The sequence below is a fragment of the Aulonocara sp. 'chitande type north' Nkhata Bay genome, linkage group LG20, assembly GCF_057382095.1.
Source record: "Aulonocara sp. 'chitande type north' Nkhata Bay isolate Kocher_YH1m ecotype deep benthic linkage group LG20, A_spYH_male_GT1.1, whole genome shotgun sequence".
NCBI lineage: Eukaryota > Metazoa > Chordata > Actinopteri > Cichliformes > Cichlidae > Aulonocara > Aulonocara sp. 'chitande type north' Nkhata Bay.
The window spans coordinates 31,348,743-31,373,234 of NC_141363.1; the positions used below are offsets into that span (position 1 = coordinate 31,348,743).

Sequence of the window (24,492 nt, forward strand, 5' to 3'; positions counted from 1 at the left end):
GAAAAAAAAAATCTATTTGAAAGTCCCATTTCTGAAAAAAAGTGAGTCTCGGTGTTACGGGTGTAACACACAGAATGTTTAACTTCTAGTCACACTCTGTAAATTAAATATTCTTTTAAGTAATTAAATTTTCATGCCCTCCAGGATTAAAGGATAATTCTGCTTGCATGATCCAGCTGATGGACAACAGCTGGTGCACGGCCAAAACGTTCCAGATGTGACTCATGTTCTGCAATTTTTTGTTCCAGGAGTCTGAGTGCATCCACATAAATTTATAGATATACATTAAATCTTGCCTTTGATATGTGCCCTCCTCATTATTAATTAAAAAGACCGAAAATAAACATTTTCAAACAATGAAAACTAAACTGAAAATGAACCGAAACTGAACTGAATTAAAAACAAAAAAGTCAAAATGCAATTGGATTAAAAACTATGTAGAAAATCCCAAATTATAAGAACTCTGGCCAAAAGGAGATGCACTAGAAAAGATGACAAATATTTCAACTGTTTTATTAAAATTACTTTAATCTTGTGCCAACATTTGATTTTGTTTTTACATACAAAATTTTTTCTTTAAACCACGATATGATTGTGCACATGGTAGATAAAACGAAGTGTCTTAAACCTATAAATCTATAAAACCTGTACTGAGACACATGACAGTTGTTATCCCTACAACTAAAATCACAGATGTGTATTACAAATGTCCCGTCATGTCGCTGTGTCACACTTCAACATGCTCTACACACAAACACAGGTGTCAAACACACACACACACAGCTACACACTCTCTCTATCCATGAAACTTCTAAAAATGTAACTCTAAATTCCTGCATACTGTAGTCACCCACAATGCCCTGCAACCGTAATATGTCTCAAAAATAATTTCCGTTTTTGTTGTTTTTGCTAGTTATTATATAGTTTTGCACTCACGCTTTTCAGTTTTGGAAACATTGAGGGCTGTACTACAGAGCCCCTGAAGCTGAAACCTTTCTTTTTTTTAAATCTTGTGTACACTAGACTAAGATGCACACAGCCACCATATAATGGAGAGAAACTAATCAAGTTTAAGTTTCACCTCAAAATATCTTCAATGAATATACTGCTGCTTTTGCACAGAGAGAGGACAGAGAGAATCAAGTTAAGTTTCAAAGATTCTCAGAAATTTAATTATTAAATGCTAAGTTATTTAGGGAGTTAAACATTATAGGTGTCAGGAAAGTTAAGCATTAATCATCCCTTGAAATTTGGATAGTTAGATATTTACTCCAAAATATCTGATGTTCAGTCTTAGTCAGCAGGAATAGAGTGCAATTTTATCCATGGTGGAAATGGAAATATGCACCCTTAGATTTTTAGCACTGCATCTTGACACAGTCAACAACAACAACAACCAATAATCAAATCACAAGCTGATTTTCATCTTAAAGGCCGATAAAAGGGCGGACTGTCTGGATCCTGTTCACTTCCAAGTTTTCGTTGAGCCAAAAAGCACTGCTATAACACAGTGAAAACAACCACTAGCTAAATCAAAGATAAATGAAAAAGTTATCATGGAGAAAATGCAGCTATTGAAGTTTAGGCTTAACCTCAGACTGGCTACAATGTATTGCTGCTCTTACAGACAGAGAGGATTGTCATCAGCAAGAATCACTGGCTGTGCAGCATGCAGTCCTCAGCAAGAATTTCCTGTTATGGTATTCCTCAGGGAAACTAAACTGAATTAGATGAGTGGTCTTCATTATGTGCTGGCTCTGGGCATGTTAAGTTGTAACTGATCAGTTGCACTAAAGTAAAACTAGGACATCACCCATTTGGTTGCTTGATGCCCAGTGATTGCATTGAATTTTTACTTTCAGCGACTGATTGCAAATAGTTGCAGTGACCAAGTGGCTGCGTATAGGTTGAACTTGCAAAACCCTCAACTTCTGGGTGGTCACTGTCACTTTTGATTACAAGATTGCACAGGCCTGTCTCTAAGCAATCACTTTCAAACTTTAATTGACTTTATTAGTGTCATACTGCATCAATATTAACCAAACAGAAAGTAATTACGAGGTTTTATGGATGTGCTACAGAATCAATAACATATTTACAATAAATCAGAGGAGAACTAAAACAACTTTTTGAAACCCTTAGGCTAATTTTCTTTATGTCTTTGTGTATAAATTTCTGTACAAAACCATTAGGTCAAGAGGAAAAACTCAACTAATATCAAATTCTCTGTGTACTGTATAGCCTACATACATACTTGGAGAAAAGAACTATCATTGCTGAAAACACTGTTTCAATACTGACATTATAAACTATGCACATTCTGGGGAAATGGCCCTATCTTACTAAAGTTTTACAAAATTGTTTGAGTTTAACAAGTCAAAAGCTCTACCAAAAACTTCATGTCTATGCCATTAAATAATTAAAATGACTAAAGCATACTCAAAGAGATTTAAATATATTTTATATACATGGCCACACACAAAATGCCCATCTTCTGATAGTCAGGATATTTAATGCCTAAGTCATACTAAAAGTTTAACATGTACCTTCTCCAATTCTTCAATATATCTTCTATTTGTCACTCTAGATTTTCTGCCTTTTTAATATAACAGCTATTTCCTTCACATTTTCATTTGGCCTGCATAAGCACAATAGCAAATTTAATTGATAAACATATGTTTAACATTTTGGGAGCTGCTCTTATTTTTTGTCTCTTGCTGAGATCTATACAAGAAGATCAATGCTGTTCTCCTGTCTGTCAGGTAATTATTAAAGCCAACAGAGAGTTAGTCTGCTGGCTTGGTTGTCTGGTAAATACTAGCAAACAGCCTTCTGTGAATGTAACAATTCTTTGTGGCATAAATGTAGCATGGCACCGGGAACGTTCCTCAAAGATTTTGAATGTTCTGCTCCAGCAAATCCCAAATGTGTTCTGAGATTTGGTGATGGTGAGGAGATTCTGAATGCAGTGAGCTCACTGTCATATTCAAGAATCCAGTTTAAGATGATCTAAACTTCCCGTTGGAAGCAGCCACCAGAGGATGGGTACCCTGTGATCATAATGGGATGGACATGGTCAGCAACAATACTCAGGTAGGCTGTGGGGTTCAATGATATTAAGGGCCCTAAATGTATAACAGCACCACCAGCTGCCTGAACCATTAAGACAAGGCAGGATGAAACCATTCCTTCTTGTTGTTTATCAGAATCAGAATCAGAATCAGAATACTTTATTGATCCCTGGGGGAAATTATTTTTTGTTACAGTGCTCCATTTTAAACCAACATTAAGACAAGACAGACAATACACTAACTAAGAATAGTACAATATATACATATATATACATACATACATACATAAGTCACTCATAAATAAATAGTTGGAAAAGAAATATGCCAAATTTTGACTCTACCACTTGAACGTTGAAACAGAAATTGAGATTCATCAGAACATGATTTTTTTTCAAGTATTGTCCAATTTTTGTGACCCTGTATAAATTGTTGCCTCAGTGTCCTATTCTTAGCTGCCAGGAGTGGTCTGCTACTGCCTTCAAGGTTTGATGTGGTGTGCATTTAGAGATGCTCTTTTTAAATATATGTCTTCTCTAAAATCTTTACATTTTCTTTAAAAATCTTTTTTCCCTCAAACACACAATGAAAAAAAACCTGAAATAAAAATGTATAAAATGTTGATTTATTTAATAATCTATTTTAGTGCTTCTAATGTCACAAAACAAAGGATAACACAGATAACACACTATTTTAGGAGTCCATACCTGTCACAAATCAATTTGATCCCACTGTTTTTTTTAAATATTTATAACCACACTAGGAACAAAAACAGAAAAAAAACAGAAAAAACACAACTTGTCATGTGAATAAATATATAAATAACATCAATACTACATGACAGAAAATAAATAGAAGTGGTAAAGCAATGACATAAAGCCAAATGGAAAGCACTTAGACTACAAAGCTGATTTTAATATTTGGCAAACTTCTACTTTATCAGGAAAACTTACAGTTGTCTCTTGTGTTTGTAATTAAAATCTCTAAAACTGTTGAACTGTTCTTGACCTGATGAGTCGAGAACAATGACCTGGGTGATAACAACTATGTACTCAAGTTAATCACTGGAGTGCACGATTCTGTGTACTATGTACTCTACAGGTTACCTGGAACCTCATTCAGCTGAGTCTACATAGTATTTCACCTGAAAACTCTGAGTACAACGTGTGGTGGCAGGTGACAGAATGGATGTGTGAGAAGGGAGGAGAGGGCAGAGTCCATGTATGTGCTGTTGTGAGCTCACGAAGGCAGTTCAAGAGTAGATGGTGATGACTTCGCGTCCACCTCCACGCACCAGGAGGACCCGATTGAGACCTTCAGTGAGCACCTCAAGAAACTCCATGTCTGGGAAACAATCGCAGTCAAGGAGTTTTTTTCTTTCCATATTCTTCTGGTCATTCGCTAACTTTATGTGACGCAAAGGTCCATTTTCATCTTAGTGAAGTGAAAGGACTACCGTACATATTTAAGGAACGTGCAGCAGCTTACATCATGCTCAGACTACATGGACTCAGACTACAATTTTCACCAATGCTGTGCAAAAACAAAATTCTTCAAGTTAACTTGATGTTTTACCCCACTTACCCTTTTACTACCCTTTTACTTCATGCTAACAGAAAAATGCTTTCTTTCCATTTTATAATTATGACAGCCTGTACAATAACTACCAGAACTTTTTCTGTAATTTTTACAGTAATATATTTATTTCTACTAGTTTGAGTCCAAAGATTCATGCTTTCGTTCGTTCTTTCGTTCATTTATTACAACATAATTTGTTTATCATGCAGATGCCTTGTCAAAGGGTCACATAGATGGGAGAAAGATGATGATTCGATGATGCGAGCAGCATGACTCCTATTTCAAGTGAGAAATAATTAAAATAAGCAGTATGTCCTCATTCCCAGGGTACCATATACTGAATTTTTGTTGCTTGAGTGTCAGAGATGCCTAAGTGTCCTTTGATACTGGGACCTCAACAGACCCTTTATCAGTACCAATCAGCATCACTGACTGGACAGACTGAGCTCCTAAGCGTCAATTCTTATAGTGCAGGGCAAAATCTTTCCTTTAATCCAAACCACGATCTTTAAAAAAATCTTGACAAGTAGTTTTAATACCAAACATTAACCAAACACTGACTGAAAGCAAACCTAAACAAAGAGCAAAACACTAAGACAAAAGCTGTGGTCTCCTGAGGGGTGCACTATGAAATGAGATTAATGGATTAGCGAGGTAATCCTAGAGCTTTCAGTGTAACAAATATGGTTCTCTTTGTACGTAGATCACAGGAAACAGAGGGCTGAAATAGGCAGAAAAGACTTTATTCAGAATACTGGAAGGGGACCTAGTTTTCCTGGGATAAACTGCCATGCAGCAAATCCCTTACTTCCAGAGTTGTAGCTTACCCGTTACTTCTTTTCCATAATGGACTTCAGACATTGTCATTTTGCCCTTACCTAGGATCATTGAAAGCTGGTATGTCCTGCTCTGAGCTTTGGCCTTCCTGATCTATAGTCTGCACCTCCTCCACCTTATCTCCTGACAGCACCAAATATTACTCTCCTTCTACAGTTCTAAGTAACGATGTTTGTGCCTCTTTCAACCCTCTGCTTAAAGAAAAGTCAACGAGTGAGCCTGAAGCAGAAAGCCCGGCCCATTATAATTTCCTTTTACTATAAAGCACTTTCTTTGAAACTGCAAGATGAATAATTTATCCTTAAGTAAAATGATGATGTGAACTGAACTAAGACATATGACGAACAGTATGTGAGATGTAGGATACAGTTTTCTTCGCCCACACGGTTCTTTGGTGGTCCCGGCATGTTGAGCAGGACAAGTTTTGCCTCCTTGGACTTCTTCGTGATGACCTCATTGAGCCTCATTGCTGTATGCATACGCCTCACGTCCGTCTGGTTCCTGAGGCAGGAAACATTGGGTCACAGCAGGTTTCATTTTTAAATCGATCGCTCAGCTCAACTCACGGTGTCTAAAAATGAAAATACTTACAAGTTCTCCCATTCCCTGGAGCATGTGTAGAAGGAAACAATATATGGTCACACAGAAGGCTACATTTATTGGTGGTTAAATCTTTTATATTGACTGAGCATCTTTAGAAGTGAACAGAAGACTGTAGTAGTTTTTAATGTCCTAATATGGATATACACTGTGATTTTGAGCATGTAACACCTATAAACACCTGTTGCAACTTTTAATATCAAGGTGACTGGATGGGATATCACATCATTTATAAATACAGACAGATTGTCAGTCTGAGTCTGTGAGATGAGCAGATGAGTGCCACTCATCTACAATATGTCCCTTTGCAATAAGGGACTCGACACAACTAGTTGCATTATGGTTATACTCTTATATGGTAAATAAATGGTAAATGGCCTGTATTTATATAGCGCTTTACTAGTCCCTAAGGACCCCAAAGCGCTTTACATATCCAGTCATCCACCCATTCACACACTGGTGATGGCAAGCTACATTGTAGCCACAGCCACCCTGGGGCGCATAAATGCAAAGTTTCTGCGTGCATGTCACTGCAGATTATAGCCACTATTTGTGGATACATTTATGTAGGCTTCCAACACAACATGCTTTCTGGACTCTGATGTAAGTAATGTGAATTTCTGTGTATGTAGCCAACATCACAGTTCATTGTTGTATTACCATAAAACATATTGCATGTATTTCCAAATTTGAACCCTGTCAACTGCAAACTGATAGCAGGCTGACTCATTCTTATTGCCGTTTTATCAGTGAGGCCCTGAAGTTACGAGTGATTGCCACATCTGGTGCTCTTCTTCAAAGCAACTGTTTCAAAGGCAACAAGATAGCAATTTCATTGTACCCTCTCACAGTAAGATTACCCCTATTTTCCCTAGTGTGACTGAGCATTGCTGAAGGAATATGCCTCACAATATAAAGCACCTTAGGCTAACGGTGATGTTGTCAACTGACACTGTATAAATTAAATTTAACTGAACTACAAATACACAAAACATGACAGTAATTTGGTGTGCAATTATGAATTAGATGAAATGAAAGAAATGCTCTCACACCACGATTGACGATCATGTGACAGAAGACGAATAAACTGCAGAACTAATTCTTTTTCATGTCACTGTTAAGTTCAAAGTTTTGTTTGCCACAGTGTTGCTTTAAGTCCTGTGACATGGGTCGATACGCACAAATATTTACAAATGACTGTGTGGGTCATTTGGATTAGCTACAACATTACAGTTACTGGTAACGTGACTCATACTGGCGTTAACTCTTCCAAACTCGATCCTATTAAACATTCAGAGGATGTGCCAGAACAAGCCTGTTGCACAGAAACACCACACCACAACCAACAAGACCCAGAGGGCCCAACATCCTGCTGCCAGACATCCCAGAGGCCACACATCCATGCCCTGATGGATCACAGCTGTTTTTCTCAGCATGTTTGCACAAGTTTAGACGGTCACTTTTAAAACTCTGGCTGATCTTACTATCCTGGGTGCGATGCCCGTTTCCTGTGCAGGATTGCTGAGCTAAATTAAGCTGACAGATCACTCACGGCTTCATGTTGAAGAAGTCTTTGCCCGCTTCCGAGGTCGCTGTTAGGAGGCTCTTCTCCTTTTCCGCACCCTTGTTGTCGGGCCAGACGACAGCACCACCTGCAGGTGCAGCAGGGGACGTGGGGCTGGTTGGTGTGGAGACATTCTTGCTGTGGCTCAGTTGTACCTGTTTTGGGTTGGAGACGGCCCCAGGCTGACAGACAAACACCATCACATGAGCGGGTGATACAGAGAAAAGAGACGCTTGTCAGAAAAGGTGGATTTTTGATCAGTGAACTGTAAGGAATAATTGAGCAGCAACTAGAAAAACTAAAACCTGGCATAAAATGCAACAGGTGTTTGAAGGAAGTGAGGACAGAAGTACTGTACATTACACACTGGATCAGCTTTACCTCCTCTTCTAGTTTTTCTGCTGCACCAGCTCCCTCCTCAGCGCTTCGCTGTGACCGCAAGGCAGATGGATTTTTACGCCGTATGGACCCACGGGATGAATCTGTAATGCTCTGGATCTGTGAGAAAAACAAACAAACAAAAAACATCATCTGATTCCTATATTCCCACTGGAGTTCATTTTTTTCTATCTGCAAATCAGTCTAAACATGTACAGACACAGATACCTCATCATGAAGCAGTTCCTTTCCCCAGAGCGGATATTTAATGCCCATAGTGATAATGAAACAGTGCTTTGGCTGTCAACGTAGCTAAAATTAAATTTGTTTTTCCGGTTACAGATAGTATGAAGGTTCCTGGCTTACCTCTCTCTCCATTTCATTCTTGGTCAGATGCATTTGTTTGAGGATCTGTGATCGCTGCTCCATTATCAGTGTCTTCTCATAGGTATAGGCTGAGATGTCACCGTCATGCTGTAAAGGAAAAACACACGTCACATGAAATCCATGTGTTACTTTGGAATAACGGCAAAAAAAGGGATCCTTCGAGAAACTGTTCTTTTAGGCCGCTCCTGGCAGGATTTGTTTGTGAGCACAGAATATGTGCCAGACAAATCTCTCACCATCTCAACCACTTCCACTACGGCGTCAATGCGCAGGTGATAGAGGAAGGTGATGAGGTCTTTCTTCATCTGGATGCTGTTGTCATCCATCTGAGCTACAGTGAAAATACGCATCTTGCACTTCCTCCACACCTATAGCAAGAAAAAAAACGATAACGACGTAACCAATGTGCCTCGAAGACAGTGTTTTTTTTTCCAAACACACTACTATCACACTTAACTTGTGCTCATTTAAGTGAAAAGAATCCACAGTTTCTTGTTCCTCACCTTATGCTGGCGCAAGAGGAAAGGCAGAAGCATTAGCATGCCTCCATCGTGGACAACCCACCACACGTCAATGTGGCCTTCAGTGAAACGCTCTCCATTGGATGGATAGCTGGAAATATTCTTAGGAACCAACAAGGCTATACTGGCTATAGTTGTCTCTCTAACCACCTCTACAGAGGAACAGGAGAAAAGTAACCCGATGGGGGGCAGAGCAAAGGATTACCTATCTTTTTTACCAAACTTTTTCAATGCCCCTGATTTGGTATTTGGTATAATATTTGATGCTGATGTTTATTAACAACTAAGAGAGCTTCTATTTCACTTGATAACTTACCAATGAAGTTCCTAAATTCCTGGTGGCACTCAGGCTGTTTCCAGTTACGGGGCCAGCTGACCATCACCGTGTTGTGCTTCAGACCTCCAAGTCCTCCAACCTGAATCAAGTGGGATGTTCCATCTCTGAGGTTGGAGGAGATGACGACCTGAGTGAAGCCCTTTACTTTCTCTGTCTCCATCAACTTACGCAACGACTGCAGGGACACAGATAGAGGGCAGGCGCAGCTGTTAGAGAAAGTGGCGATTCTTCTGTGCATGTGTCAGAAGTTTAAGTGTGTGTTAAAGAGTAACAGACCTCATCTGCCTTATGAGCTTCAGTGTAATTGTCAAGGAAGGTTCCTTGAACACAGGTGCCAACAATAGTCAGACCCTTCCCAGCTTTTAGCTGATTGGTCAGAGATAGAAGACGAGGCTGCTCGATGTTTTGCTCAGCGTCCATGCTCACTAGGACCAGGATCTGAGGCCTAATAACAAACAAAATCAGTCAGTGATAATCACAGGCAAAAGCCAACCAGCTCTATTAAAGATGAGCTGACCTCCAGTTCTTTGTGTGTGGTGGTCCCTCCTCCAGCCTCATCAGAGCAAAGCGAGCAGCGCTGAGTGAGATCCCACGTATCCCATCACCCCACTCCTTCTCAGCTCTGTCTCAAAGCACATTAAATTATTAGCTCTGGTCATACCTACAGCATCCAGATACATAAAAAATAGACTACTCTGTGACTTTTATCAAAGAATCCTTTCTCAAATGATCATTGAACAAATTATTATTTCTTACCCACAGAACTCAATGTATTTGTAGATGCAGGTGGCGATGCCCATAGCCACAATTGCATAATACCAGGAACACATGAACATGAGTGATAAGCACAAGCTCATACCCAGGAAAGACAGAGCCCTGCAGGGGACAGGACGTCATGTTTAGTCAAACCCAGAGTTCTGCCAGCTTCACACAACTGGCTGATTAATGGAAACAAGAAATTTTTAAGCTCATCGTGGAAGACAAACACACAAACTTCAGGTCTTTTTATGGAGATTCTCACAGGGGTGGTTTCTTTAGATCAAATCCAGAATCTGTCTTTAAGCAGAGCTTAAATCCTCGCACCATATGTGATGAATATCTATGATATCTTTGGGATAGTTAAAGAATTTTATGCATGTTTGAATCACATCTACTGCAAGTATAAACACATTATGTGATACACATCTCTGCCAGTGTTTTCAGTGTTAAAATGATCAACAGGCAATATCAATATGCAAAGAAAAGCAGCAATGTGTCAGCAACAGCACCGAGGAAAAAGACTGCAAACTTAAATATGACTGCAAATGATCCAGTATTTAAAATACATTTTAAAAAAGGATGTGCAAAGCTTTAAATAATAATATATTTTGATATAAATACATAAATTTATATTTGCTACACACAATGAACACCAACATGCATTTTGGTGTGGAAACTCAAAGTACATGTCAAAGTAAATGTAAATTTCAGATTATAAAACACATGCAAGAGTTTTTAGAAAGCTTTCATACTCTGACCCACAAACTCACCAGTGGTAGAACTTAAATCTGGGTCTCCAGTTTGGGGTCCTCAGCAACGTCTGCAGGGCGCAGGCGAGATTGACGAACATGTAGCACATCAAGAAGAACCTAAAGAAACAGATGAAGGGAAAGAGAGAAAACAGTAAGAACAGAAACCACAAAAAAGAATCTTTGCTTTAGTTGTTGTGTTTATCGGTGAGCAATACATGGAGAGGATTGGTGCGACTGAATCCAGAGAGGCTATGATGATGCCAATCTCACAGATGCTAGCTGTCAGTAGAAGCGCCCACGTGGGTTCCCCGTTGGCTTTACCGTGCCCAAAGATCTGCAACAACACAAGTGACATACAAATAAATAATGTCATATTTACCAATTATTAATAATTGTGTCTTCAGTTTTAGTTTGAGTTTAGTTTCTTTTAGATTAAGTCTTAGTTTTAGTTGTTATAAATTATTGTTGTATGGAGGATATGTTTCGGTTTCAATAAATATGTCTAGTTGTCAGTTTTCACAAGTTCACAAAATAGTGTCAGTTAGTTTTAATTTTTTTTATTTTAGTTAACTAAAATGTTTTTCACATCTAGTTTCAGTTTTTTGTTTAGTTTTAGTCAACTATAACAGCCTAGAGTGGGGACAAGAATATCTTCAAGTCCCCACAACATTTCTGGCTCAGTTGGAAGCTCTGAGAGGTCTGTATTTAAGACAGAGATAGATTTCTGTACTCACTCTAAGGAAGGGGATGATGCCATCCCTTGAGATGGCCTGGAGGAGACGGGGAGCTCCTGTCAGACTCTGAAGTCCCGCTCCGCAGGTGGAGAAGAAGGAGCCAAATACAATAACCCACGGGGACGGCCATGCCAGCGTACCTATTACAAGGTTGCCACTGACCCCTTCGCCAAACCTGCAGGAACATGAAGACAGAGCTCCTGCGTTAACACAGTGAATGCAAATGTTCGACCAACCTGTGCTCAGTCAGGTACAAACAGTGAACAGCTGAGTTCTGCTAACAGATGACTGAGAGCATCGTTTTAGACTCAGCTGTGATTCAGTGTTTCTGATTTTTACTGAAAATAACTCCTCAGATAAACACAACTGCAAGCAGTCTGAAGCTGTGCTAAATGTTTAATTTTGTAAAGTGTAATGTACTCACTTATTGCTGCACATAGTGAAATGCACTATTATTAAACTGAAGCTACACATTTGTTAAAATTGTTAGCAACCTGTGCAGGTCTGTATTCCCTACATTCTTCCTTTCTGACTTTTTATTGGGCCTGTCAAACATTTTGCTGTCACACATGTGCCCAGTTTACAATAATATTAAGGCACAAACCTCAAACTACAAACATTTTCGGAGTATAACGGTCCAAAATTTAATTTAATAGAAGTAGAATTACTTGTCTCTTAGGACGACTCCTTCTATACAAGCACCAAACAGCACCACACAGGACATGTCTGGGTAAAAAAAGCTGATAAGGACCACACGACCGAAAAGGTAGAAAAGGTAACAATAACTTGTGAAAAGTTATATTAATGTTTATTTTTAACCGGCCTTGGTTCACTGAAGGATACACACAGTTGACGTGGTGCTAATGGCTGCGATGGTGCCAATAGGGATTGACTTCTGAGCGTCACGCAGATCTCCGGAGCGGTTGGAGCCAGCCATGATACCTTTGAGCAGAAGGTTAAATAATCGGGAGAGTTGTGACTTGATAATATTATAATAATCAGACTCAGGTTTTCAGAGGATATAAATGATATATGTACATAAAACAGAGTATGAGAAGGGTAATTACTAACTTCCACCTTTATGGAATACTAAGCACTTTACTGACTTCAGTCATGTTAAAGGTGCTGTTTTCTTTGGCCACTGGAGGGCAGCAAAAACAAACTGTGAACTCGAGACTGACAGGTCACCAAAAAACAACAACAAACTGGCACGGAGAACTTGTAAGCAAATATTTTCCCATTTATACATCCGGCGAGCATAAAAAAAACCCCCATTAACATTTATTTGCAACCACCATCTCTCACACCTGAAAACAAAGTAAACTGTCTAAGTAGAAACTGCTGTCTGCTAAGCAGGAAAGTGGTTAAAGTGGTTAGACAAAGCCAAAACAATTTCTAACATTTCCGAGCAGGCATTAAGAGAACTGCAGGGTCTGGTGCATATTACATGCAGTTATTTGACCCGAGTTAGAGGAGTTTTCCAGACACCTATGATAAAAAAAAACACACACAAACAAACAAAACAACAAACAAAAAAACAAAGCATAATGGACCTCTTTAGTGTGCCTTCCTGGGACTAACCTGTGACAGATGGGAAATAAATTCCCACCAGCAGAGTGAAGAAGCTGGTGATATCTGCAAGAACGTAGCGGTTTGAGCTCGTTGTGGGACTGTCTGGATCCACGTCGGATACAAGTCCACGCTTTTCCAGAATCATCCCTTTCTCCAGATAGTTACCAAACAGGTTCTCTGAGAGAAAGAGAGACCAAGTTTAGGAATTTAATCTTTAATACATACTGAACTGTGGTTGGCCAAGAACCCAACAGAAGGTGGTTTACACTGAAAAATGTACCTGCCAGGATGCCACTAGTGACCCCTGGAATACCTTGTATCTCTGTAACATTGTTATTGTTGAAGTATTCGTCACAAGTGGCATTGAGGTACTCCGAATCACAAAAGCTCCTCCACAGTTTGGTGGTGACAGTCTCGTTGTCTATCTCAATGACCTTTGCGCAGACATCATATCCTTTAGAAAGAAGAGTTCGATTTCCCAGCAGACAGACGCTGCAAAGACAACCAGCCCAGGGCATACCTGTCACGTAGGATAATTCGACATCATTATGGATTTGTACCAGTGAATAAAGAGTCACTTACGGAAACACAGGGGGGTCAATGGCAGTCTTGATGACTCCAGCATAGACAGACAGAATAGAAAGTATGACACAGGCCAGGAAGACCAGTGCCAACTTATTGACATATTTGACCCCCACAAACACCACCAGTGCCATCAAGCTCAGCACAATAGTGCCGTACACTCGCATGTTGTTGAGCAATGCTGCTTCTGCCTCGGGGCCCTCCAGGCCCTCAATCTTAAAGATGGCTGCCTGGGGAACAATATAAATCTGAAAGAGACAAATTAGTGGAGGAAGACAGGGTTAGAGTGGGTGAGAAGAATAAGACAAAGTTTGCAGAAGTATTGTAGAGAATCTACATATAAATATGTTTATGCAAATTATTTTTTTGTTAATAAAAAAACAACGTCATGCGATATATAAAAACACATTTTATTATTTATCCTTTTAGTTCTAAAAAAGCAAAACATTATCATTATAATGTTATAAATACTTGATTACGTACACCTGGTGACTGTGTATTAACACGAATATGTTATCAGCCAATCACATGACAGTAGCTCAGTGCATTGAGACATGTAGGTATGGCCAAGATGGGCTGCTGAAGCTCAAACTAAGCATCGGAATGGGGACATATGGTGATTTAAGTGACTTTTGAACTGCTTCACAACAGGTGTCTCTTCTCCTCCTGTCGGCTAAGAACAGGAAACTGAAAACTTGGACAATACTGGAAAAACACTACTTGGTCTGATGAGTCTTGATTTATTCTGCAACATTGAGATCTTAGGGTCAGAATTGGGCAACATGAAAGCAACATGCAAACATCAATCCAACCTGCCCTGTATTAAAGTTCAGGCTGCTGCTGCCGCTGCTGGCGGTGCTGTAATAGTGCAAGTATTTTTTGACACACTTTAGTAAATGAATGGACCGTGTCACATCATAAATGATGATAGTGTTTCCATTTTCTGATTGCTGTGTCCAGCAGGATCTCAGAAGACTTAAATCTCAAACTGTTTGGACTCTTTGCGATGTGGTGGAACGGATTTGGATCCTGGATGTGCAGCTAAGAAATCAGCAGCAACTGTGCGATGCTGTGATATCAATATGGACCAAAATCTCAAAGAAATGTTCACAGCATCTTGTTAAATCCTTGCCATGAGGCTAGTCGGTGTTTATAGGTTTATGTTTTTTTTCCTGAGAAACCACATCATCTGTCAGTTTGGCAAAACGTCAGTCAGCTACTATGCAGAAACAGGAAAATGTCACCAAATCTCCTCAATTGCATTATTTTTTCAATAATGCAATTTACCTCGCCAAAGCACATTTGTATCATTTTCATAATAATGGAAATAAAGAAAAGAAAACACACTAAAGCAATGAGAATAAAATAAATTAACACATTAAAAAAAAGTTCACTGGGTTAAAAATTACTGTACTATGTGAATGTGAGTTATTTAGTTTAAAGTGGGAGAGTAACCTTGCTTTTCCCCCCCTGTCCCCTTCTTGCCTGCTATCCTTTCATTATCATTTATTGGAACATGCTGTACGCTAATGATTCCTGTTTTACAGCCAATGTTTGAAGACAATTTAGCCGGAAGATCACAGGTGTAAACAACCAAATAACAACATGTGGGGTACAGATAGAGTTCAGTGGGTTGAGCGGGCAGCTCATATGCTGAAACGCTTCTGCAGGGGCCCAGATTTCCCACTGAACAATTTCCTGGATGTCATTTCCTCTGTTCTCTTTCCTGCTTTACCTGTCTGCTCTCATGTCCTGTCATAAAAATAATAAAGGCCAAAATACATCTATAAAAAATAATAATGGATCTCTTTCACTTAACTAACACATTAACTACAAGACCGAACCAGTAACAGGACCCCAAAACTAACATAACTGGAATTCAGCCTTTATTATCTCCAGATGTGCTTTTCCTGTTATTATATTGAAGGCATATAAGAAAAACATGAAAAGCAATATAAACCTGTCATTTAAAAATTCAATCGACTTACCAGCAGAATTTCAATACAGCCGAGAATGTACATAGCACCCGCAAAAGTGGTGCCCAAGTAGAAGCAGATTCCGACAGCACCGCCAAACTCGGGCCCCAGAGAGCGAGAGATCATGTAATACGAACCTCCAGCTGTGAGTCGCAAACACACACAGGGCTCAGCGCACCGCTCTGTTGCACACAAACATACTAATGCATGCCCTCTGATATCCACTCACCTGGTACGACTCCATTTGTCGCAATGGCACTCATGGAGATGGCTGTGAGCATGGTCTGAAAACAGCAGCAGACAACAGGGGGGGATTACAGGATTCTGAAAGGCAGCAGGTGGGCAAGTCAAATTAAGGAAGGCTGACAGGGAGGCACTGATGAAATGAGGGGATGGTAGAGAAAACATCCAGCAGCACAAAAGTCTGACTCATCTGGTCATGTCGAACCATTCCTCACAGGAATGACTGGTTAGGCACATGCTGTCACATCAGCTACAGTCTGTTACAGCAGAGCACGGTAGTTAGATACACTTTTACGGTACTTGTCTGTAGTTTAACTCTTTAATATTTGAGTTTAACAGCATACTACTACAGCAACTAGTAGTCCGAGGTTATACTTATAAAGCCCAGACATGATCTATTAGTGATGTCAGTGTGGGTGAAATCCAGTGAAATCCAGACATGTCCTTTTAACGCCCCTGAAACTTCCAACAAAGTAATTATAGTAAGATTCCAACGGTCAGTGTCTTCCCTTACTTAAAAGACTTGTTTCCCTTTTTCTTTCTCTAATTTTTTGAAAAACATTTCATGTAATACATTTTAAGCCCCTTTGTTGATTAAGCCCACATACAGGGAGAAATATGGTGCTGAAAGCCTGTTAGTGGGTTTACTGGCAGAATGCCGTTTATCAGGATTTACTATGTCACCTTCAGCAGCTGCACCATGGAAATCACATTCACACAGCCTGTTGTACACTGATCAGAAACAATATTAAAGCCACCTGCCTAATATTTTGCTAGCTCCCCCCTGGACATAGACATGGCATCTGCTTGGTCTGCACAAGTAGCAGAATCTCCGCCTGAAAGACCAGAATCTGCAGTTCCAGTATTGGCCACTTGAGGCTGGGTCCCAGTCAGTTCTCACAGACTTACATATTAAAAAATGTTTAAAACTTTGTTTTAAACATTTAAACATTGTTTTGGGCCTCCAAACATTGTTTCCCTCCTTATAATGACTGAATTATTATATAAAATATCTGACTAGTGTGATTTTTCAGTTGTAGCCATCAACTTTTGTGGTGTTAGTGCCTTCTAGAGCTTTTTGAGTGGAACTATTTTACGGCTAATATTGCTTTCTCTTTGGTACAGACACTGCACTAAACTTTTGGTGAGTTGAATTCTGCTATTTGTAGTTTGTTACTGTTACTAATTAGCTTGGCTCCAAACAAACAGTATGATAACAACCGGCGGTGGCTGCATTCATCTTTTCTATACCATCTATAGGTCTGCCACAATGTTTAGGTAGGTTGCATGTGACAAATATCCACATGAATAGTTCCCAACAGTTGGATTCACAGTAAGGAGGTATTCGGTATTTTCCTGTCATTGATGTTAGAGTTGTGATATCTCAGTGATCAGTTGTAAATGTTTGCAAAACCACTCTTTTTCCAGATTGATAGGCTGAGTGCCTTTAGTTGACTGATTAATCTTGAACGCTGAACAGCCAGCAGTCAGATCGGCGAGGCTCAGGGCGCCCCCACAGTAGGAAATCCTGCAGTTTTACTCACTGTAGAACAACACATGAAGACGATTATAAACGAGCCAAAGACGCCTCCAATCCCAACCATCCATGTCATCCGCAGGAAGAGGATTACCCCAAAAATATTCTGGATACACGGCAAGTACACTCCCATTAGAGTGCCCAGCTGAGGTGCCTGGAAAATACACAAAACAAAATAACAAATTAAAAACTTTATGATACAAAGTGCACTAACTCCTTTTTTTCTGGCTAATAAGTCAGTTATTACTTTGTTGTTCAGTCATTCTGTTATTGCATTTATTGTAAGAAAAACAGCTTTTGAAAAAAGTAACACTCCATAATTCATCCCACACCTGTAATTATATCTACCTACAAATATTTGAACTTACACCACAATAGAGGGCAACAAGTCAGGTTTAAACAGGAAACAAATAATTATAATGTAAGTAAATTTAAGTATTGCATAAGTGATTTTAAGAAAAACAAACAATGTTTCCCTGACTTATATTGTAAGTGTACGTTTTGGCCCATATGATCTTAGGAAGAGAAGACACTCCTTTCCTGTATACTTCTTTTGAAAGTTAGGTTTAAACGGTGATTGTGAAATAAATAAATATGAACGTAGACTTCGCTACATCATTGTAATGTCACATAGACCTGCAAAGTTTAATGGCATTTATTTTTCCTTGTAAGGAGAACAGTCCTTATCAAATTTATGCAAGTACAATAAAAGGACAATCGACTAACAACTGCAGCATAATGAATATTAGATAAAGATGTAAAAAGGCAAGGTTAATCGACTCCGTAATATGGTTCTAAAAAGTGCAGCATTTTTAAAAGATGAGGAAATACTGTTTGTGTCTTTGCAAAATTGCTATGAAATTACACACTAACTAAAATGATTTATGCAGTCCGTAAATTTACTTACACCATAATTGTCAGAGTAAATCATATAGGTTTTTACTATTTCTTTTCCATATGGGTACCTTTAAACATTTGTAGGTAAACATAAATTTACTACATTATAATTTAATGTAGTAAATTTCATCTCTGGTGTTAAAAACTGTCTTTGATGCTTTCTTTTCCAATCTTCCATAAAATGATGATAAAGGTTTGGATGCAATTTAAAGCTTATTTCCTGTGTACAAACTGCAACAAAACAATACCGTTCTTTTATGAGGTGTTGAGTGACGCAACACTTGAAGCAGATTTGGAATAAATTTAAGAAAGTAGAAAAATATTGACTCTATTATGAACTTTTACTGATAATTTAAATTAATAAATTATAGTCACTTATATTTAAACATTGCTAAACATTAATAAAAATGGTTAAACTATGAGAACTCCCAATTTCATTTACCATGTGATTTCACCAGCCTGTATTTAATTCTCTAAACATTTTTATTTTTAAATTTTTTATGTTTTTACATTTTTAAATTTGGACAACCTGAAAAAACAGGTGTGGTCATAATAAAAATATCCTTTATTATGTCCTATATTATAGGATTTGGATTTTTTTAATATAAAATTATTAGATACATTTGATTTGACATATATTAATTATTTTCAAATTACATGTAGGGAGTTTGACATTATAGGTATAAATAGTAAAGAATTCCCTGTTTTATGATATTTTCTAATCATATTATATGATAGTATTTTGACAGTTTTACACCTGTTTTTGTTGTTTTGAGTGAGGTTAAATGGGTCACATATATAACATACTGTACCTTGACAGGTTTTTTAGATGGACGTGACCCCTCCTCATTATTCTCAGCCTCTTCGTGCTCTTTGCTGCCCGTTGGCAGGTTGGAGTAGTTAGCCAGAGTGCTGAGCAGAGAGGAAACCATGGGACTGGTATCCATCTCTTCCTGCAGTGCAGTACAAATATAGGCAAAGTTCAACTTAAAAGCATATACAGTCACATTTCCTTAATAATAACAATTAAGGACAGCAACCTATATTACAGGGCAGTGAAGAGTGCGCCCACCTCAAACAGAGCCATGTTATTGCCATCATACTGCTGGCTCTTATCCATGTTAGTGGCTGCACTGCTGTTGATGAAAGGACTGCTCTCTTTAGGGTTCCCATCTCCTGAAACACAGAAAAACCAACTGGCACAGTCAAAGTCGAATCTTAAGTCATGTTAATAGCACCACTGTGGGTTTTGACGTGGTGATGTTTTGAACTGAGGCCTCGGGTTAAAGCGTCAGATCCTCATTTATAAAAAAGCTTAGTTACTCTCAAGAGCATTCCCTGATGGTGTGCTTTGCTTAATTCATAAAAGATGCTACACGTAAAAATCCTTGATTAGTCAAACTGTATGTTGTAACTTATACACCTGTGACCAATAAATGTCAGATTAGTTTAAGCTGACACCACCTGCTTTGTGTTTTCTCCTTATTAATGGCAGCACAAACGTGACCACCTGCATTGATGCTAATTAGCTAAGACAGAAGGGCACAGGAAAGATAAAGAGAAAGGCTGACAACTTCATGAGAGATGGGAGTGATTTTTTTAAACAGGACCAAAGAGGCTTGAGACAGTGAAGAGAAAAAGAAAGCTAAACGACTGATAGGAAATGTGCAATTACAGCAAAATATCCAAATCTCAGCCAAATCTCCAAAAAATACAGATGCGATGCCAAGATTCACAGCAGCAGATTAAATCCCAGTTTGGCAAGGACTTATTTATTCATTTGTTTTCAATGTTTTAATGTGCAGCCAATGTTCTGCCAAACCACTAGGCAGAGTTGTACATGCAAGCCACATCGCCAAAACAAGTTTTGGTCTTAAATGTTTTATTTGGATTTCCCACACTGCCTTTGAGTTGTCACTTTCAGGGCTGTAAAACAAACACTGTGAGGCTCAGAAATATATTCAAGAATAAATTAAAAGATTCATTATTTAGGTTTTATATCTGGATTTATTTAGTTTAATCAACTGAATCACATTACTATAATTTTTGTTTTTACTTCGGTGCAGAATGTGAGCTTTATGTGGACCAACCTAAGTGTTGTAGAACATGCATTTTATATTTAATAATAATAATAATAATAATAAAATTTGTGATTCTTATCTAGAGTGGATCTCAGGAAAACTGAGTGTTACCAATGAAGTAGACTTTAGCTAGGAATAGTAATGGATCAAAAGAGCAAAAGCAAACAAAGTCCATCTCTGAAATCTCACTTTGTATCAAACCAGTTTTCCATGTCTTCCCATAATATAAGAACAGACATGGTTACTTTTTTAATAATTTTAAATAATTCCTTCAATCCTTTCTTTAATTCAGAACACATTGAATCTGGGAAGTACTTTAATTGAATCATCAAATTATAATAATGATCATGCAAAGTTCCCTTCAGGCTTGGGTGCATATGTACCCCAAACAGCAATATAATTTATAAATAGAAGGAAAATGACTTACAACATGTATAGGTTTTTCTTAATGTTATAAAAATAATTTTAAAACTCAATTTTAAATTCCCAAGCTTGAAAATTTGCAAGCAAACTGTACCAACATACCACTTCCTGAAAAGAAATTACTAAATTCTTTAAATGCGAATAAAAGAAGAAGAGATAATAAAAAAGGATGACAATGCGGTACACCTGCTCAACTGCTTGTTAATGCAAATATTTAATCAACACATCTGATGGCAGCAACTCGGTTCACTTAGGCATGCAGATGCAGCCAAGATGACCTACTGAAGTTTAAACTGGGCATCAGAAGGGTGAAGAGTGATTTTAGTGGGCTTGAGCTGTTTTCAGCTGATAGGAAGGCAACGAATAACTTTAATAACACTAACAACATCTAAGCATGAAACAGATCAAAACTTAGGCTACATTGTGTATTGTTTCACAAATTTGGAAAACAGAAGAACGGAAAAACATTATCTGGCCAAGTGAGTCTTGATATCTGCTCCAATACTTGAAATGACAGGACCAGGAAAGAATGCTGGTAGCACAGTTACAACAACCTACCTGAGTATTGTTGCTGACCGTGCCCATTTCTTTATGACCACAGTCTTCTGATGACTCTTTTCAACAGGATACATCATGTCACAAAGCTCAAATCATCTCAAACACGACAGTGACTTCACTGGACTCAAACAGCCCCAGTCACCAAATCTTAATCTAACAGAGCACCTTTTGGATGTGGTGAAGGAGGAGATTTGCATGATGGATGTGCAGCTGAGAAATCTGCACATCACTGATGCTAGTTAGCTAAGAGATTTTAGTCTATGTTTTAATATGGATCAAAATCTTAGAGGCATGTTTCCAGCTTCCAGAATTAAATCAGTTCTTGAGGCAAAAGGAGTTCCAACCGGTGTGTTTACAGCGTTTACATAATGAAGTGGCTGGCACACACACACACACACACACACACACACACACACACACACACACACACACACACACACACACACACACACACACCTCTAATATCTGCTTTTGTCCACTGAGCTCTTTGTTGGAGTCCTTGGCCTGTTTGTTTTCCACTGAGTCACAGATTTTGATGATTTGTGTCTGATCCTTGGAGTTGTTATGCTGCCGGTCATGCAGCTTCAAGGCCAGTTAATATTGTGTCATTTTGTAGCAGCGGAGATTGGCTGAGCCTGCTTTTGCCCCACGAGTCCCAGGAGAGACATTCTTCGAGTGATAGCAGAGGAACACTGACAAGTCACTTCATTACACAAGTAACACGCTAAAAAGTCATATCATTATGGGTCTTTTTTGTTATTTCTAACTCCAGCGGTTATGTTAGCATTCTGAAACAATATTAATAATGAGATGAAAAACACATCTTCCGTTCAACATGTGCACGTTGTATTTTCCACAGAAGGTTAGAAGAACACATCAACTAAAATGCCAGCAGCATGAGTGCCCTGTTAATCCCACGAGACCTCTCTACAGATGGACAGGGTTAGAGTGTACACTGATATCACAAGTCAGTACGATACATGTTTGTGCAAGTAGAAATGTAATGCATGAATGCATTCCAGCTGATATTATTAATTTTTTTATTCACAGCAGGTTAGATTTAGAAATGAATCACAATTTGGGGCAACTGTTTCCCATGACAGAAAATCCTTATTGGAACTTGCATTTAGTCATTTTTATAAAGTTGGATATAATTAGAAAAAAACCTTCCAATGCAGTGGAGACTTCATCTTATGGAGTATGATGAATGGGCAGGAAAACATTTGCATATTTGGATTCAAAAACTGCTTTGTCTATGAATGGTGCTGAGTAAGTGGTGTGCAGTATTTTTGTCTGTTGCTGTTTTTAACAGCCTTTTCATTGGAAAGAGCTTCCTGTGCCTGGAAGTAACCAGCGCTGAGCTCTGAGAATGAACCACAGAATTAAAATTGGAGGCTGTAAAAACCAAATCAAAGAGGCTATAAATTTTGGTAACACTAAGAGGAACTTCAGTGTTGGCTGTTAATTCCTTTGTGTCTGCCTATATTTGTGATTAATTTAACAATGAGTAATAGTCATCAAAAACACTATGAAAAAAACAAACTAAAAGCCCTTAAGCACGGGACTTTTAATAGTTGTTATTTCATTACCATATAATCATGGCTATAAGCCTCTGAAGGTACAGTCAGATCTTTTACAAAACCTCCCCTTGATAGTCACAAAGAAGGACATAAGTGACCTTTGGAACAAACTTAAATTTACGCTTAAATTTTGGTTTTTTGCACACGCTTTTCGCTACTCCAGAATCCCACACCTCCTGCATAACAAGTCATATGTTTCACATAATGCCTGTTGATGGCATTTTAAGGCCTGTTTCAGTCATGGAGAACCACTTGATGTGAAAGCATGCAACTGCACAGTTAAATAAGCAATACAATCAAGTCGACTCTTCCGATTCCCCAAGCTGCAACAGTATGATACACCAATCGTTAAAGCAAAGTGAAGAGTCAAATGCCAGCACATAATGCACATAATCCCTTGCACAGTGGGCCACTGTCCTAAAGACGTGTTACCTGTCACACTGGATTAGAAAACATTTTGGTTGTAAGTTGTTAAATTTTTATATGTCTTTTTCTGTGCCTAAACACAACATGTTCAAGTCCATTCTTCCTTCTGGACGTCTTTAATGTGGACTACTCCAGTAAAAAACCCCCACTGTGGTTAAACACGGAGAACTATCCCAGACTGTGCAGATGTCTAATTAAGATGACTTTGTTACCAGGTGTTATGACGTTAAGCTTCATGCTGCAATTCTGTTTATTTCCACTTATGGTTGTGGTTTATGTTTATGTTTATGTTAAATCCAACGACCTGAGTATTCTGTAATCCACCAGGATTTTTAAATCTGCATTTAAAGCTTGTTTCTGCTCTTGGCTTAGAAAAAAAAAATCTATTTAATAATGTTTTACTTAAGGCCTTTGTGTGTGTTAGAATGTGTGGGTGACGTGTTTTGCATAAATCTTTTTATACTTTTCTATTTCCTGCTGCTTTGTGTGCCATTCTGCTCTTTGCCTCATCTGGTAAACCTTAAAGAACTAAAAGTGTGTCACGTTTGAGTCACGGTCTTTGGTCTTTGTTCTGTATCATGTCCTTAAATGAACAGCTCTAAAATATTTCCAAGCTACATGTCAGAAACAGCAAGGGCACAAGGGATGGATGCCCTGACCATGGGATGAATATCCTTTACTGCATTTTTGGGCTATTAAATTTGCTTGTTTTCTTTTCATTTTGATACTCTGCTTTTTGTCTTTGCTTTTCTTTTCCAAAACTATTTTCATATATATACAGCTTAACTTCTTCCACCGTTGTAGTGCGTGACAAATCCGAAAGTCAACTAAAATACATTTGCAAGCCGCAGAAATTAAACTTTTGATATTACTGTCCTCAGATTAGTCACATTTCCCTCCAAATCCTTCCCCTGTCGTCGACCAACTGTGTCATGCATGGCTGCTAAAAAACTGATCTATAGCATGTTTTTCTGTCACAAAGTTTCTTTATTTTTGCACATGCTGCAGCTTTTTCTTTTAAGTTCTGCAAGCACTGTTATTTTACGAGAGCTGTTGAAATGCTCACAGAATAGAACATATCACAAAGGTTAAGCAGAGGACA

At 38.5% G+C, this 24,492-nt stretch overlaps 1 protein-coding gene across 2 annotated transcripts in view; it reads right to left on the minus strand.

The window, feature by feature from the left end:
- Positions 1-3,214: 3,214 nt before the first annotated feature.
- The window catches only part of slc12a5b (solute carrier family 12 member 5b), a 38,507-nt gene continuing 17,229 nt past the window's right edge, over positions 3,215-24,492 (minus strand). Inside the window, exons 2-26 of one of the 2 annotated variants that reach the window (XM_086276172.1) lie at positions 19,395-19,498; positions 19,135-19,275; positions 17,433-17,579; positions 15,875-15,929; positions 15,658-15,788; positions 13,670-13,917; positions 13,368-13,579; positions 13,097-13,264; positions 12,359-12,457; positions 12,184-12,241; positions 11,516-11,690; positions 10,997-11,115; positions 10,800-10,898; positions 10,027-10,146; positions 9,788-9,892; positions 9,547-9,715; positions 9,250-9,445; positions 8,916-9,085; positions 8,649-8,780; positions 8,392-8,499; positions 8,029-8,145; positions 7,636-7,829; positions 6,075-6,089; positions 5,851-5,984; positions 3,215-4,412 (exon numbers count right to left, since the gene is read on the minus strand). In XM_086276172.1, the coding sequence (XP_086132298.1) occupies positions 4,321-4,412; positions 5,851-5,984; positions 6,075-6,089; positions 7,636-7,829; positions 8,029-8,145; positions 8,392-8,499; positions 8,649-8,780; positions 8,916-9,085; positions 9,250-9,445; positions 9,547-9,715; positions 9,788-9,892; positions 10,027-10,146; positions 10,800-10,898; positions 10,997-11,115; positions 11,516-11,690; positions 12,184-12,241; positions 12,359-12,457; positions 13,097-13,264; positions 13,368-13,579; positions 13,670-13,917; positions 15,658-15,788; positions 15,875-15,929; positions 17,433-17,579; positions 19,135-19,275; positions 19,395-19,498 (3,308 nt within the window). In that variant the 3' untranslated portion in view covers positions 3,215-4,320. The remainder of the gene's footprint in view (positions 4,413-5,850; positions 5,985-6,074; positions 6,090-7,635; positions 7,830-8,028; positions 8,146-8,391; positions 8,500-8,648; positions 8,781-8,915; positions 9,086-9,249; positions 9,446-9,546; positions 9,716-9,787; positions 9,893-10,026; positions 10,147-10,799; positions 10,899-10,996; positions 11,116-11,515; positions 11,691-12,183; positions 12,242-12,358; positions 12,458-13,096; positions 13,265-13,367; positions 13,580-13,669; positions 13,918-15,657; positions 15,789-15,874; positions 15,930-17,432; positions 17,580-19,134; positions 19,276-19,394; positions 19,499-24,492) is intronic. The other variant, XM_086276173.1, reaches the window with a different exon arrangement.